This window comes from Hyaena hyaena, unplaced genomic scaffold, assembly GCF_003009895.1.
Source record: "Hyaena hyaena isolate Hyena2069 unplaced genomic scaffold, ASM300989v1 scaffold_37, whole genome shotgun sequence".
Taxonomy (NCBI): Eukaryota; Metazoa; Chordata; class Mammalia; order Carnivora; family Hyaenidae; genus Hyaena; species Hyaena hyaena.
This window is the reverse complement of record NW_024080669.1, coordinates 4,846,572-4,863,187: the sequence shown is the minus strand read 5'-3', so window position 1 is coordinate 4,863,187 and position 16,616 is coordinate 4,846,572. Positions and strand designations below refer to the sequence as shown.

General features: G+C 46.0%; 1 protein-coding gene across 5 annotated transcripts in view; it reads right to left on the bottom strand.

Annotated features, from left to right (window-relative positions):
- The window catches only part of CADM1 (cell adhesion molecule 1), a 331,788-nt gene extending 315,520 nt beyond the window's left edge, over positions 1–16,268 (bottom strand). For all 5 annotated transcript variants that reach the window (XM_039229286.1, XM_039229287.1, XM_039229288.1 and 2 more), the window contains exon 1: positions 16,119–16,268. In XM_039229286.1, the coding sequence (XP_039085217.1) occupies positions 16,119–16,254 (136 nt within the window). In that variant the 5' untranslated portion in view covers positions 16,255–16,268. The remainder of the gene's footprint in view (positions 1–16,118) is intronic.
- Between the last annotated feature and the right edge of the window lie 348 nt (positions 16,269–16,616).

Genomic DNA, 16,616 nt, shown 5'->3' with positions numbered 1-16,616 from the left:
GTGCCACAAATGGAAAAACCAAACAAAACGGAAAAAAAACAAACAAAAAAGGGTGGGAAGAATGAGACGGCATGGAGGTTTGAGACACAGATTTGCCAATTTACTGGATGAAAAGAAGAGTCGAGAAAGATTGATGAGAAGTCAGGCAAGCCATGGTTATTAAACATCACAGAGACACACTGCATTATAGGGAAAGGGGCAGTCCCCAATTTCCTACAAGTAATCTGGTGAAATAAATGAAAACACAGATACAGAATTCTCTTGACAACCCAAGAAGAACTTATTACCCTGGAAGGAAAAAATGGAAGAGACAAAAAGATAGTAAAAAAAAAAAGAAAAAGAAAAATTTGGCTTCTAAGTAAAATAAAGCCAAATGGCAGGATATCATCAAAATAAACATGAGAGGCGAGGATTTTCCAAATAAGGAAAAAGGGTACAGACAGATGTTAACAAAGCTTGTGGAAAAGTATTTAAAAAAAAAAAAAACTCTACCTATTATGTTTGCAAAAGGAAAACCAGGAAGGATCTATGAGAAAGGAATGAAATTGGCTCTGATAAGAAGGTACATGGGAATGGGCCAGGGAGTAAGACTTATATAGTTTTGATTTTTTAGTCATGTTAATGATTCACATGTTCAAAATATATCATTAAATTAACAGGTTTAGGAAAAAAAAAAACCTGAAATTGAATATAAACAGAAACAAATCCTAAGTATATATTTATATATCTAATTGATCACACACACACACACACACACACGCAGAAGGAACTAATGTGTGACCTTATAAACACAGTACTCTGTCTATCCTCTGTGAGATCTATTTTAAAGGTAAAAAGAATGGCAAAAATTACTGAGCTTTATTTGGTAGGGGTTCGTTGTCTATACTGGTCTTGGCAGAGTCGTTTCAAAACTTTTTTCCTATTAATTATAAGACATTGGCATGGCTGGGAAAAGACAGATACAAATAAGGAACAGGAAGAGGAGAAAAAGAACCTTGGAGTACTAGACTGGAATTGATACAGGTAGATAGATAATTTTTATATATACATAGTATAAAGTTATAAATAAGTATATATTTATATTTAATGTAAATAAATATAAATAAAAATATATTTCACATAAGTAAATGTTTACTAAACTATCGTTTGAATTGTTAAATTTATATTATAATAGATGTATTATTTATTTTTATGTACTGTAAAAATATACACATATATATCCTCGTTCTGTCCACTGAAACATGAAGTTAATAGCAACAGGCACATATCCTTGGTATCGAAACACCACTCCTCCACTAAAAGGAGCCAAGACTTCTTGGAGAAATTGCTGATTCCAGGTCTGGGACAGGGAAAATACAACCTGAGCTTAAACATCTTCTTATGACATAAAATAAGAAAGAACTTAAAAATTAAAGGAGATATATCAAAAAGAAACAAGAGCCAGACTGAGGGGGGGGGGTTCCACCCACCAAATGTGATGGTAATGAAATAGATTACACTGTTATTACAACCAACCCCTCAGAAATACAAGCAATTATCAGAGAATACTATGAAAAATTATATGCCAACAAATTAGACAACTTAGAAGAAATGGACAAATTCCTAAACACACACTCACTACCAAAATTCACACGGGAAGAAATAGAAAACCTGAACAGACCCATAACGAGTGAAGAAATTGAATCAGTTATCAAAAATCTCCCAACAAATAAGAGCCCTGGACCTGATGGTTTCCCTGGGGAATTCTACCAGACATTTAAAACAGAATTAATCCCAATTCTTCTCAAGCTATTCCAAAAAACAGAAATCGAAGGAAAACTCCCGGACTCATTTTATGAAGCCAGCATCACTCTGATTCCCAAGCCAGACAGAGATCCAGCAAAAAAAGAGAACTACAGGCCAATATCCTTAATGAATACGGATGCAAAAATTCTCAACAAGATCCTTGCAAATCGAATCCAGCAGCATATAAAAAGAATCACCACCAAGATCAAGTGGGATTCATTCCTGGGTTACAGGGCTGGTTCAACATCCGCAAAACAATCAATGTGATACATCGTATCAATAAAAGAAAAGATAAAATGATTTTATGATCTTGTCAATAGATGCAGAAAAAGCATTTGACAAAATACAGCATCCCTTCTTAATAAAGACTCTTGAGAAAGTTGGGATAGAAGGAACCTACTTAAACATCATCAAAGCCATCTATGAGAAGCCTTCAGCTAACATCATCCTCAACGGGGAAAAACTGAGAGCTTTCCCCCTGAGATCAGGAACACGACAGGGATGTCCACTCTCACCACTGTTGTTTAACATAGTGCTGGAAGTCCAAGCATCAGCCATCAGACAACAAAAGGAAATCAAAGGCATCAGAATTGGCAAAGAGGAAGTCAAACTTTCACTCTTCGCAGATGACATGATACTCTACATCGAAAACCCGACAGACTCCACCAGAAGCCTACTAGAACTGATCCAAGAATTCAGCCAAGTTGCAGGGTACAAAATCAACGTACAGAAATCGGCTGCATTTTTATACACCAACAATGAAGCAACAGAAAGAGAAATCAAGAAACTGATCCCATTCACAATTGCACAAAAAACCATAAAATACCTCGGAATAAACCTAACCAAGGATACAAGAGATCTGTATGATGAAAACTATAGAAAACTTATGAAGGAAATTGAAGAAGACACAAAGAAATGGAAAAACATTCCATGCTCATGGATAGGAAGAATAAATATAGTTAAGATGTCATTACTACCTAAAGCACTCTACACATTCAATGCAATTCCAATCAAAATTGCACCAGCATACTTCTCAAAACTAGAACAAACTATCCAAAAATTTGTATGGAACCACAAAAGACCCCGAATAGCCAAAGTAATACTGAAAAATAAAACCAAAACGGGAGGTATCACCATCCCAGACTTTAGCCTCTACTACAAAGCTGTCATCATCAAGACAGTATGGTATTGGCACAAAAACAGACACATTGACCAATGGAACAGAATTGAGAACTCAGAAGTGGACCCAAAAGTATATTGCCAACTGATCTTTGACAAAGCAGGAAAGAATATCCAATGGAAAAAAGACAGCCTTTTTAACAGATGGTGTTGGGAGAACTGGACAGCAACATGCAGAAGAATGAAACTAGATCATTTTCTCACACCATGCACAAAAATCAACTCAAAATGGATAAAGGACCTGAACGTGAGACAGGAAACTATCAACACCCTAGAGGAGAAAGCAGGAAACAACCTCCTTGACCTCCACCGCAGCAACTTCTTACTTGACACATCCCCAAAAGCAAGGGAATCAAGAGCAAAAATAAATGATTGGGACCTCATCAAGATTAAAAGCTTCTGCACAGCCAAGGAAACAACCCAGAAAATTAATAGGCAACCAACGGAATGGGAAAAGATAGTTGCAAATGACATATCAGATAAAGGGTTAATATCCAGAATCTATAAGGAACTCACCAAACTACATGCCCGAAAAACAAACAACCCAGTGAAGAAATGGGCAGAAGATATGAACAGACACTTCTCCAAAGAGGACATCCAGATGGCCAACAGACACATGAAACGATGCTCAGCATCCCTCCTCATCAGGGAAATACAAATCAAAACCACACTGAGATACCACCTCACGCCAGTCAGAGTGGCTAAAATGAGCAAATCAGAGGACTCTAGATGCTGGCGAGGATGTGGAGAAACGGGCACCCTCCTACACTGTTGGTGGGAATGTAAACGGGTACAGCCCCTCTGGAAAACAGTGTGGAGGTTCCTCAGGAAACTAACAATAGAACTCCCCTATGAGCCAGCAATAGCACTGCTAGGAATTTACCCAAGGGATACAGAAATGCTGATGCATAGGAGCACATGTACCCCAATGTTCATAGCAGCACTCTCCACAATAGCTAAAACATGGAAAGAGCGTAAGTGTCCATCAACAGATGAATGGATCAAGAAGATGTGGTTTATCTATACGATGGAATACTACATGGCAATGAGAAACAATGAAATCTGGCCATGTGTAGCAACATGGATGGACCTTGAGGGTGTTATGCTGAGCGAAAGAAGTCAGGCAGAGAAGGACAAATATCATATGTTTGCACGTATAGGAGGATTAGGAGGAACTTGATGGAGGAACAAGGGGGAGAAGAAGGGGGGAAATGGTGGGGGAAAGGGAGAGAGGCAAACCATGAGAGACTCTTGAATGCTGACAAAAACTGAGGACTGATGGATGTGGGGGGGAGGGGGGGATGGGCATGGAGGAGGACACTTATGGGGATGAGCACTGAGTGTTATGTGGAAACTAATTTGACAATAAACTATTTGTAAAAAAAAAAAAAAAGAAAAAAAAAGAAATAGATTACACTGAATTTTCTTTTTTAAATCTACCTGTCCACTGTGATTTTCAAAAAAGAGGAGAGGAGGGGGAAAGGTAAGTTCTTCTTTAAACAAGAATGCTTCTACTCAATGTAGAGAAATGACAGAATTAGAAAAATTACCATTTTGTAACCACCAGCATAATACTTGATTCAGACAAGGGTTCTTATCACTGCTGCCAAAACCACTAAGTGAAGTAGTGTTAGAGATTTTCAGGATTTTCAGTCTCAAAATATCCCACAAATTAATGGAGAAATCTCTAAGTCCACCTAAACTAAGTAACCAAATTTCTATTGTCAACCAAGGGATCAAACTTACTTACATCACCACTAACAGAACAAACTGAGGTGGGGCTGTAAGAACACGGCACCACCAGCTAGGCAGTGCTCTTGACTATGACTGTGATCTGAATCAGACAATGAGGAAATGAAGCATCCATGAAACTGGGAGACATTCTACAAAACATTAGCTCTGGAATGAACAAAATATCAATACCATCAGAGACACACCCCGCCCCCAAACTCCTTTAAGAAAAAAAAATCTTGAAAAGGTGGAAGGCAAAGGAATGGCTCTAGATTTTACAGAAAGAGGGATGTGAAAACTACATGTAATGGACAACCTCCTCTCCGATGGATTCTGGATCAGGGAGGACAAAGAAACACATATGAAGAATATAAACAGAACAAATGGGGAAATTTGAATATGGACTAGATATTAGATAATATTACAGAATCAGTGTTAAATTTCTTGAACGTAATAATGGCACTGAAGTTACAGAGGGAAAATCCCCCTATTCTCAGGAGTTGGGTTTCCGTGCTGAAGTATTGGTTCAGAAAAAAACAGGAAAAGATAGGTGAGTATACACAATTAGAGAGTGTTAACACTTGATCAGTCTAGGTAAGGGGTTTATAAGCATTCATGATACTTTCCTTTTAGCTTTTCCCGTGGTTTTAAAATTCTTCCAAAATAAAAGTCAAGAAAAAATAAACTACAACCTTCTGGAAGACAGGGACCAGAGTATTCACTATGAATGTGCCTAACACAATCCTTCGTATAAAAGTAGATGACTTGGGGCACCAAGATGAGTTGGCTAAGCGTCCGACTTTGGCTCAGGTCATGATCTCAGGTTGGGGGTCCAAGCCCCACGTCTGGCTCTGTGCTGACAGCTCAGAGCCTGGAGCCTACTTCAGATTCTGTGTCTCCCTCTCTCCCTGCCTCTCCCCTGTTTGTGCTCTGTCTCTCTCTCTCTCTCTCTCAAAAATAAACATTTAAAAAATTAACAAATAAATAAAAGCAGATACTCATTTTAAAAATGTTTAATTCCTCATTTTTCTACCAAATGCCTTAAGAGTTAGTTACAGAAAATTCCAAGTTACTGATTTAAACACAGTATATAAAATATAAGAGACTGAGTAAAATTCAAAAGTCCTGTCTGTGTTTAAAAGCCCCAAAATTTGAGGGGCATCTGTACAGTCCAGTCAGTTGAACGTCCAATGCTTGATTCCCGCTCAGGTCATGATCCTAGGGTTGTGGGATTGAGCCCTGAGTCAGACTGAGCACAGCACCTGCTTAAGATTCTCTCTCTCTCTCAAAGTTAAAAAAAAAAAAAATTGTTGAGATTGTATTCACTGCCAGTTTCTCCAAGGAGACTGGATGATTCCATTTACCTCCAAAGAACATTCCACTCCAGATGGGACCTTGCTGCCACTCTGTTCTTCAGTTTCACCTTAAAGAGAGTTGAGGGCATCCTGAATGAATTCTTTCAGCACAGTGCTTTTCAGTGTTGCCAAACACATAAGGGATCCACAAACATGATTGCATAACCCCTAATCCCTTTCTGTAAGTCATGACTGTTTAATCAGAGCCATACATGGGGCGCCTGGGTGGCTCAGTTGGTTAAGCATCCAAATCCCGGTTTCGGCTCAGGTCATGATCTCACCATTCACAGTTCTAGCCCCCAGTCGGGCTCTGTGCTGTCAGCGCAGAACCTGCTTGGGATTCTCTCTCTTTCCCTCCCTCTGCACCTGCCCTGCTCGCTCACTCTCTCAAAATAAATAAATATTTCTTTAAAAAGCCATATATATAAAAAATACATCCTTCTCAGGTGCATCATACATAGGTTATTTTATTTTTTAACATCCTATAAACTAGGTTGCTTTTGCTGTTTTTAACTCATGACTAAAGCACTAGGTTTTACTATTCTGTAACCTAAACTGGGCACACCGCTTGCCAGTCTGGCTCAGAGATGGGAGAGATTTGCTTCAGAAAAGGGGAAAAAAAAGCAGCAAGTAACATTCATGTGATTACTAACAAAACTAAAAGAAAGGAGACAGAGGTCTCTTCACAATGATGTGTGCTCACAAGATACGTACAAGGAAAAGTGAAGTTCGGTGTCATTTAAGCTAATCTGTACTTGAACCTTTTAAGAGATAAAACCATTTGAGCAGTAATTTAGTACTAAATTAACTTGGGTTTTTTTTTTCTCCCTATCTATGAAGTTTTCATTGTTTAAGTAAAGGTTTCTGTAAGAGGAATGAAGTGATGCTCCTTTGCTATTCAGAAGAGAGAATCAAGCTGATGACTTGTAGGCTGGGTGCCTTGGCTTATCACAGGCATATTCAGCAAAGAGCCAAACACACACCACATTTGGGCATATAGCCTTTTTCCCAACACTATCCGTAAACACTCTGTAATAATCAAGTGTTTTCATATCACTGAATTATCAGAGTACGGAACCTTCTACTAGCAAGTTCCGAACCCTGCAAGGGAAGGATGCCAGACAAGAAAAAAATAAGGGGAAAACAGTGGCAGATAATATTACCAGATAAAGGCTTTGAAAAAATCCTTAAGATAACGAGATTGGGGGCACCAGAGTGGCTCATTCAGTTGAGCACCCAACTCTTGATTTCAGCTCAAGTCAAGATCCCCAGGGTTGTGGGATCTAAGCCCCACGTTGGGTTCCAGGCTGAGAGTGGAGCCTGCTTGGGATTCTCTCTCTCTCTTTCTCTCTCTCTCCTTCTGCCCTGTCCCCACTCATGCACGCTCTCTCTCTCTAAAAAATAAAATATAATAAAAAAATTGTAATATAACAAGATTAGCAGTTAGACTGAAAAACTAAAGGTTCATTTTTTTCTTAAGCCAGTGACCCTGTACACTCTATGTGATCAACCAAAATGCGACCATCCTGATGCTAGAGATGACAGAGCTCTGTTAGGCAGGACTGCCCCCAAAGTCAAAGCTATTTAAAAAGCAGGTGAGTAAAGCCCTGGGTTTTAGCGCTCTGTCCTTCTGGCTCCCCAGGGAGGTACTTCTTAGTAACTCAACATTCTGAACACGAACACCAAACACTCTTCTAAGGTGGTGTATCTCTTGGATCATCTTCAGAGGGGTACATTTCATTGATGCCAAGTGCACTGCTCCCTGGCACTTTGACCCCTCTGAAGTCTTCCTACTCCTGAAGGCTGGACTTTTTGTCTGAAACTCTTACCATGCCAGCGTGTAATTTGTTAGGTCAATTACACCATTTTCATGCCGCAGTAAGTGCCCGTATTCGAATGCGGACCAACCAAACAGGCACAGTGCACTGTCAGCACACTACTGTTTACAGTTTTCACTCAAATAATGACCGCGATATCTGCACACTTCAGCTCTTTACTTCAGGTAAAGAAACGTACTCACGGATCTACCTACAAAGCAGAAAAAGAAAGGTCTGTGTCGGGGTACAGATGAGCATGGGTTAGTTAAGCCCGAAGCTGCAAAGGGAAGATGTCTGTTCGCAAGGGAGGCGAGGAGAATCAACAGGCCCACACCTGTAAGCCAAACAGTTATGTGAAAAACAGGTGAGAGCGCAGTCCCATGCGAAGCCAACGAGCTGAAGGCTGGTAGCAGAACAGCACTTTCCTCCTCGGGTCAACAGAGATTCGTCTGTCTTCCAGTCCCATCAGGAAAGGGCTAGAAAAATAATAAGGAATGAGGGCAATGAGAGGAGAAGGACTGAGAAAGCAGCTGAGGAAGGGCCAAGCTGAAGATAAAACCGGCTGGATCGTGCATCAGACGTGAGAAGCAAGAATCTGAGATTAGGTTCTGTGGAAGGGCAGTGTCATGACCGTGTCTGGAAAAGAAGCACCACACGGGTAGGTGGGCTCGTGTCCTGACTTGCGGAGGCTGGGGTCAGGGGAACTGGCTGGGAAGCTTCTCGAGTAAAACACGGTTTAGAGAGGGCGTGGAGGCTTCCAGAGGATGTCGTGGAGAAACAATCAGCACCATTTTATTTCAGTCCAAGAGTGAAAACTAAGGAGGTGGGGAAAGGACTCCAAATTTCAGGGCCTTGGAGACCAGGAGAACCATGGTGTCATTTGCAATAATGGAGACTTTGAGAAAAGTTGATACCTAAGACAGGAGAGATGAAAGGTTCAGTTTCTGACATGTTAACTTTTATGTTCATCCTAGCCAAGCGGCGAGCGGTGGGGCACAGACAATGCAAGAGAGGGGGCCGGTGAACCCTTTCCGGGCAGATTTCTCCCTGCCCCCTCCAGGGACCTCACAACTTAATTCCCATTTGACACTGCGGTCCAGTGGATGGCTGAGGAGCGCCGACCTTACCAAGGAAGACTGCCAAGAGCAAGACACTTATTCCAGGCATTTTTTCAAAGTCCATGTCACTGGAATATCATCTTCAAACACCGAGTAGCATTTAAATATATATCACGGCGCTTTCATTTCAAGCCTATTTAACATTTCTGAAATATCTAGATCAAAATGTTGGGTCAAATGACTATATTCCAAGAAAATATCTACTAAGAGAACAAATTTTCCCCACCCACCCCACATCTCTCTTAAGATAATCATCCCATTCAAGACACCTGTCAGTCATATCAGACTTTTCTTAGTGCTGCTTCCTCTCAACCTTGACGCCAAGGTGCTCCTTGGAGTAATAATAAAGGCCACACGTCACTTTTGCTGTGCATGTATATAAATACCTCCAGCTCCCTTTCTTCTAACCCTAGTTCAAGGCCAAGTGCACCAAAGCTTCTAAGAACCAGCACTGGAAGATCTTCAAAGAGAAACTGCCCATTAACCACAACAGCAGCTGCTGGCTAGAGCCTGCAATTTAAATCTCTGAAAAAGAAACTGTGGCTTCTGAAATTTAAACAAGGAGGTGCCACTTGTAATTACAAACATTCCAGTGGGTCCCTTCCTTCATTGACGGTTTCCAAACAAAGGCTTTTTATTCCATTTTGGTGGCGCTCCCCAATCCGCGGATCGTAGGCATTCCTTTGAGCTTTTCTTGTGCCACGCCAGATCAGAAGAGGGGCGCAGGAGGCGGGTTTTACCTGGCCAGGAACGCTCAGACCCCTCAGAACCATCTCATGTGTAATTACTTGTTTGGCTGGAAACCAAACAACCAAAGGCTTCAGATTTATAGTCCACATTAAATACATTTGAGAAAGAACCTCTTAACACACACGCCCCCTCACGTTTCACGAACCTTGGGAAATAGAACCAACCTATTTTCCCCTAAACCAAAGAAGTTCGGAAATTAACACAGAGGCGTTCCAACAGTTCTGGCTGAAATTACAAAATTCCCGTTTTAAATCAACAGGACGAATATTGAGAAGTACAAATAGCAACCTTTTCTCTCGCGACCACCCCCTACCCCCTTCCTGCAAACACGGGGTACTTACAGCTTGGTTGTTTGGGTTTCCCCCACCGAAGAAGGCATTTTGTGATTGCTTTCGTTATAGAACACGGGCTGGTATTACCATTTAGCCGGTTCAAAACAAGAAAAGACATTTCTTTTTTCCTTTTAAGCCGTATATTCACAAAACACAAAGGCATTTATACGACGGAGGCATTTAAAGATAAATACACGAATGAGGTATCTCACAGCCATCAAACTAAAATCGCCCTGCCTACAGAAGTCCTCAGGATGGAGAGTATTCATTATGAGAACAACTGGAAACGGCCAATCTCTCCATGGGTGCTTCCCATAGCCCGCCACAGTTGAGGGATTAGCTACAATTACAGCATATTTACACAACCATATTTACACAACAATAAAACTCATCTTATCCGATCCAAACAAAACCTTGCTCAAAATAAACCAAACCACACGAAAAGGTCTCCATGCAGGCAGGAATCTGCGCTCTGGCTTCTCTTGTTTCTCCCTCAGCTTTTCCTGCTATTATGGGCAGGGCCAAAATTCTGTACACCGGTTGAGAGGCTGTACACTCAGTTCACGAGGCTGTGATTATGAGAGGCAGGCGTGGGGGGGGGGGGGGGTGCGACGGTATGTTAGGGGAATCTTTCTAAAGTAAACTATGGAAGAAACGATAGGATGTCCAAGATTTGTTGAAACGACTCTGGGAAGCGGAGGAAGCAGACAGAGGACAGACTGACCACCGGTAGATCGTTTACTGAACTGGGCGACTTGCACACGGGGTTAATTATGGCATTCTCTCTACTTTTGCACATATTTGGAGATCTCCATAATAAAATGGAAAAATAAAGAAAACAGGAGCAAGTTAAAAAAAATAAGTCATCTTGCAAAAACAATTTTTTTTTTTTTGCCTTAAAAAAAAAAAGTTGCCCTCAGCCCTTTCTCTGCTTAAATGCAAAGGTACAAATACCTGGGAAGAAAATCAGGATGTGTCCTTGTTCTTGACTTAAGGATCCTTCCTTTCTTCCTTCATTATGCGGAACCAGTTCTACTGTTACTATTAATCCTTGAAAAGACAAATCGAGAGTTTAAAAAGCAAAAGCTGAGGCTTCTGAAGCCCAGCGTTCACACATCTGACTTCTTGCAGCGACACAAATCCACGAGCTCTCCCCTATGAAGGTGCTTTGGACGACGTTCATGTTGCAACTGCCAAATAAAGTCCAGAGGTTTCGGAATCATTTGTCAACACCAAAGACAACCTTACCAAGAACCGGCCCTTTTATCTCAGAGGTCACTCCTCTGAACCAGGTTTATTACCTAGAACAACAATTAATCTTGCTGTCTTCACAGTATATACTAGCCTTAGCCAAGATAAGAGTTCTACCCATGATCCGCATCCCTCACTGGGGCACCCCTGCTGGGAGGTGGAACAGAAGGCTTGCTGACTGGACATCAATGGGCCTGCTCCCGGGGCCGGGCTGGGGGGCTGACTTATCCTCAGTTCCGTGGTCAGCAGGGTCCTTCTCTCTGCGGGCTCTGGCTGCCTCGCTACAAAATAATGAGATTTCACCAGACGATTTCTAACATGCTTCCCCTTACAGAAATTCCATGATTGTAAGAATCTCCAGTTCCTCAACAGGCAATAAGAAAAAGCAGCTTAGGTGTTAATATGTTCCATTTTCTATAAAATACATGGCAAGGCGAACATGAATATTGTACTGGGTGAGTGTCTGTATATGTGCGTATATGCGTACACATGTGGTATATACACGTACACGTATCTGTACGAGTGAGCATACACGCTGGCTGATACCATTAGGCGCTTATATGGGACTAATTGCTCCGAACTCAAAGCAGCAAATTTTCAATTCTGCAACAGATGTCGCTGTGTGATTTCTCCTTTCTGTGCTGGATTTTCAGTGAAAAATGCCCAGCGTAATGGTCAGTACTATTCTTCCCAAGAAAGAGATACAGCATTTGAATCCTTAGGATTTATTCTGTATAAATTTTCTTCATATGCTGGAAAATTTCCATTCAAATGATAGCACAGATTCGTTTGGCCCAATTTAAGAGACCTCCCCACACAAAAAACAGGTCTTTTGTTAAACACACACACACACACACACACACACACACACATTTTTAAAATGTAAATTCTAGGTGGCCGATTAGGCATTAAAATGTCACATACAAAACCCCAGAGAAAGAGACAGTTTATATTCAGAGCAATATTATCAAGTTTTTAAAGCCTGGAAATCATTTAGCAATGCAGGCCAAGGAATTATAAAAATTCACATAGGGTACAAGGCGAAAACATACCAGGTGCGGGCAAAAATCAACAAAAACTCCGAGAGCACCATTAATGATATTAAAAACTGGGGATTTCGGTGTTTACACCATTTCTTTAAAAATAAACAGTAAGGCTAACCTCAGAGTTTGCAAGATATCTTACCGATCTGACATTCTCTCTCAAACCACTTCTTGACACATGTCAAAAAAAAGTGATACCTCCTTCCCTTCAACCAGTAAGTCCTCCAATGGCCAGGAAGCCTCAACAGGTAGCTAGCACAGTCTTCTGCTGAAATTCAGAGCTAGGAGAAAGCATTTCAAAATCTCCCTTTTAGACCCGGGAACCTGTTACCTTCCGGGCTTTTAGAGGGAGGGGGGCAAGAAGAGCAGGCAGGGAGGCCAGGCCCAACTCGGTCAGAATTTGAAGTCAGGAAGTGAGGGAGGAAGCGAAAGTGTCCTGCTTGTAGGCTTCTTCCCCGTCCCGCTCCCCTTCCCCGGGAGGGCCATTGGGGAAAACTGCATAAAGCATGTACAACATCCATATGAATAAAGCTCTTTGTTCCAGGGAACTGCCTGCTCTTTTATCCCCCCTTTTTCCGTATTTGTTCATTTCAAAAGATTGCTCAATGGGGCTCTTGTTCCTCCAAAATGTCCCAGGCAAATAATGCAAGCTTGTCTCGTCACACAAGTCACTAAATGAAGCCTTGTGCGTCTCCAGTGACACACTGTAAATATAAAGTGGCATTAATGAGGGATATTTTATCAAAGCTATCACAGACAAGTGCAAGTCCCTCCTGTGGCTATTCAATCTGATGCAGGGAAAGGCAACAATGGCAGGGCGGCACATTTGTCAAGTCCCCGTTCCCGGTATACAAGCCCCAACAGGCCAGCCCCTGGGCTTCCGGCACCATCACAAACCGCCACCCAGCAGCCACCCCCTCTAAGGCTAAAAGAAGGTAAGAGGAGGGTAATCATCGCGGTTCACTGGCGATGGAGGAGCTGCAACACTATGCGTCCACCTAAAATGTGACACGCGAGATTCACACTGAGGAGTGAGTTTCCACAACCCCATTTTAGCTGCATTTCATTAACATCCATTTAATCCAAACACCACAGGAGAGATGGGAGATCTTGCCAGGGGGGGGGGGGGGGGGGGGGGGGGGGGGGGGGGGGGGGGGGGGGGGGGGGGGGGGGGGGGGGGGGAGAGAGAACCGGGATCTACTCCTGTACGATGGCCCCAGACAGCTCTCCCAGCGAGGATGTAAATGAAACACGCCTAATGAAGTTACAAGGCAACATCAACAGGTTTCTCTAACCTGACAGTGGCACCTGGAAGCCTCTGAGAAAGCTTAACGGGAGAGGACTAAGGAAGCAAAGTCCCCCAGGGCCCACCCGAAGTCTTCTCTGGGTGCCCAGGACCTGGGGGGCCGGGCCAAGACCCCTTCCCAAACCCATCACCAAAAAAGGCAGAAGAGAAAAAAAAACAGATTTAAAGAAAGTCATCTCATCCTCTCACTACAAATCAAACCCAATTACTTTCTAATTTGAACACAATCTGATAACCAGCGTACAAACAGGGGTGTACACAAGAGCAAGAAGCTGCTTCCATGGTAACTGGCAACAGAATTTTCTTGTAGCTTTGACATGCACGGTTGAGTTCCAGACCGCTCCTTTCTGAGTCCGAAGACATCCCTCGCTGGGGAGCCAACTTCACACCGCGAGATAGTTACAAATATAGTACTGTCGCTACTACCCGGTGCCGTCCACGAGCAGGCTTGGGAGGGGAGGTAACATCTGACCCCGCTCCGCTGCCGAGCGGCATTGCACGGCTCCCATTTTCGGTTAAATGGCAATAGCCTCGACCAGCGCTCCCCCCCCCCTTTTTTTTTTTTGCAGGCAATACAAGTCTATTGTTGCCTCTATTATGCGCCAGTTACCGAGGCTTTACTCACGCTCACGTTTAGCGGACACTGGCGCTTTTTGCAATGCAGCAGCACGAGGGACCCCTTTCACCAACATTTTATTGAACCCATCCAGTCAGAGCCATCGCCCGAAATGAAGTTGTAACCGCACCGCCATAGGCTGAGCCAATTATCTCGTAACTCATAAATTAAGAATTCACAGAGGAAAAACACATCAACAACATCCGGAGACAAGCGGCGGCATGGAAGGAAAAAAAAAATCCTCAGCTTTGGAACGGAGCTGCGGCCGGATTCCCACCCCGGTACCTCCCCATAGGCTCCCCGAACCCAGCACCTGGCGAGCCTGTTTCGGGGGAAAGCAACCAACCAGGCGTCCCCCAAATCCAAAGGCAGCACCCCCCAGACATCCCCCATTTCCTACAGCGTGTCTCCTGCGGTGTTTACGTAACTGTGTGTCCTCTAACGTGTAAACAAAAGGCACAGCCCAAGCGGAGAGGCGCCCGGGAGAGGCGCGGTGGCCCCGGCGCTGCGCCCGCCGCGGCCGGGGGCTCCGCAGGTGGGGGCCGGGCGCCCGTGTCCTCCGCCACTTGTTGCTCGCGGGTCCTGCAGCTCCCAAGCTGCAACGAGGGGCTCTGCAGGCGCGGAGCCCTGCTGCACCCCCTCCCGCCCCCCGCCCCGTGCCTCCCGGTGCCGCTCCCCGCCCCGAGCCCGCAGCCCGCAGCCCGGGGGCGTGGGGCCGCGCGCGGCGCCGGCGGGAAGGGGAGGCAGGGTGCAGCGCGGCCGGCCTCTCCGCCGGGGAAAGGCTCCGGCTCCCTTTTGTTAGCGAAAGCAAACACTGCCCTCTTCTTTCCCGACCGCGCCAACGCGCCCGGCGCACGGGCGGCCGCGCAGCGTGCTCCCGCCGAGGGCTCGGCGTCTCCGGGGAAGGCGCCGGCCGTGCGAGCCGCCCCTGGGCACATTCCCAAGACGGCTCCGCGCGCAGGGGGCGCCCGGAGGCCCGCAGGGTGCGCGCCCGGCCGCAGAGGCCGCGCACCTCCCTCCAGCACCCCAGGGCTGCCTGGGAACCCGGCGTCCCCACTCGCGGCGGAGGACGCCGTGGGCCGGGCGGGCTGCGGGCTCCCAGCTCCTTCCCGCAGAGGCGGCGACAGCAACCCCCCCGCCCCCCAACACACACCCGGGGCCGGGCCTGAGGAACTTTCCCCGCCTGGAGCCGGGCCCGGGAGCCCCGCAGCCGGGCGGCGGGCCGCGATGTGGCTGGAGGGCGACACGAGCGGCGCGCGGTTCGGGGGACGGGGGAGGGAGGCGGAGCGCGGGGAGAGCAGGGGCAGGCAGACAAGTCGGGGTGTCCAGTGGCTCGGTGAGGAATCACGCCGGAGGAGGCTGCTGGTCAGCCATGGGGAGGCTTAGGGGATAGAAAATCAGGGGGCCCGCTGGAGAGGCGGGGGCGAATGGGCAGCCCCGGGACGCTTGGTCCTGCAAGTTACGGGGACAACAACGAGTTTGGGAGGGTCCGGAAGGCTGGGGGGTGCCTCCCATCCATCCCCTTCTCCCACATTCTCCAGCCCCCGGGCCCCCCATTCTCACTCCACTCCGCGCCCCGCGCCAAGCCGGGGAGAAAAGGTGTGGGTGCAGCCATCCCTGAGGGCTCCAGTCCCCACCCAGCTGGGCAAGGGAGAAGGGGGTCACCGGCCCCCTCTGCCCCTTCCATCTCAGCCCTGAGTTTCCACTCCACACTCCCTCCGATTCGGATTTAGGAAGTGGGGGAAGGTTGTCATGGAAACGTTTCCCCCTTCCACGGCTATGGCCACTGGGGTGCCTCAGATTCAGAGGGCCAACCGGCCGGTGCTCACACCTACCTGTGGGGATCAGTGCCGCGGCGGAGAGGAGCAACAGCAGAAGCCGGAGTCGGAGCCCGGGAGGCGCCGCCGCCGCCGCCACCGCCGCCACCGCCGCCGCACACTGGGATCCGCTCGGCAGCACAGCACTCGCCATGTCGGGCACCTGCCTCAGACTGGCGGCGGTGGCTTCCTTCGGAGCCCGAGCGGACAACTAATGAGATGCTAATGACATGCGCTGGGGGCGGAGTCCGGGCCAACCAATCACAGCGCTGCTAGCCCAACCCGGCTCTCGGAGGACTCGCCCCCTCCCCCACCCCGCCCCCTGGCGCTGGCGTTCGGCGGCGCGCCCGCGCCACCTAGGGGCGGGGCCAAGGGGAGGGGCGTATGCAAATATGTTTATGTTAAAATTCGTTTTCGCTTCCCCCGGATCAAGGAAAAAGTGTTCTCCTGGGCGCCTGGCGTGTGGGGGCTCGGGCTCCGGGGGGCGGGTCTCGCTTCCCGGACACCTATTTTAGG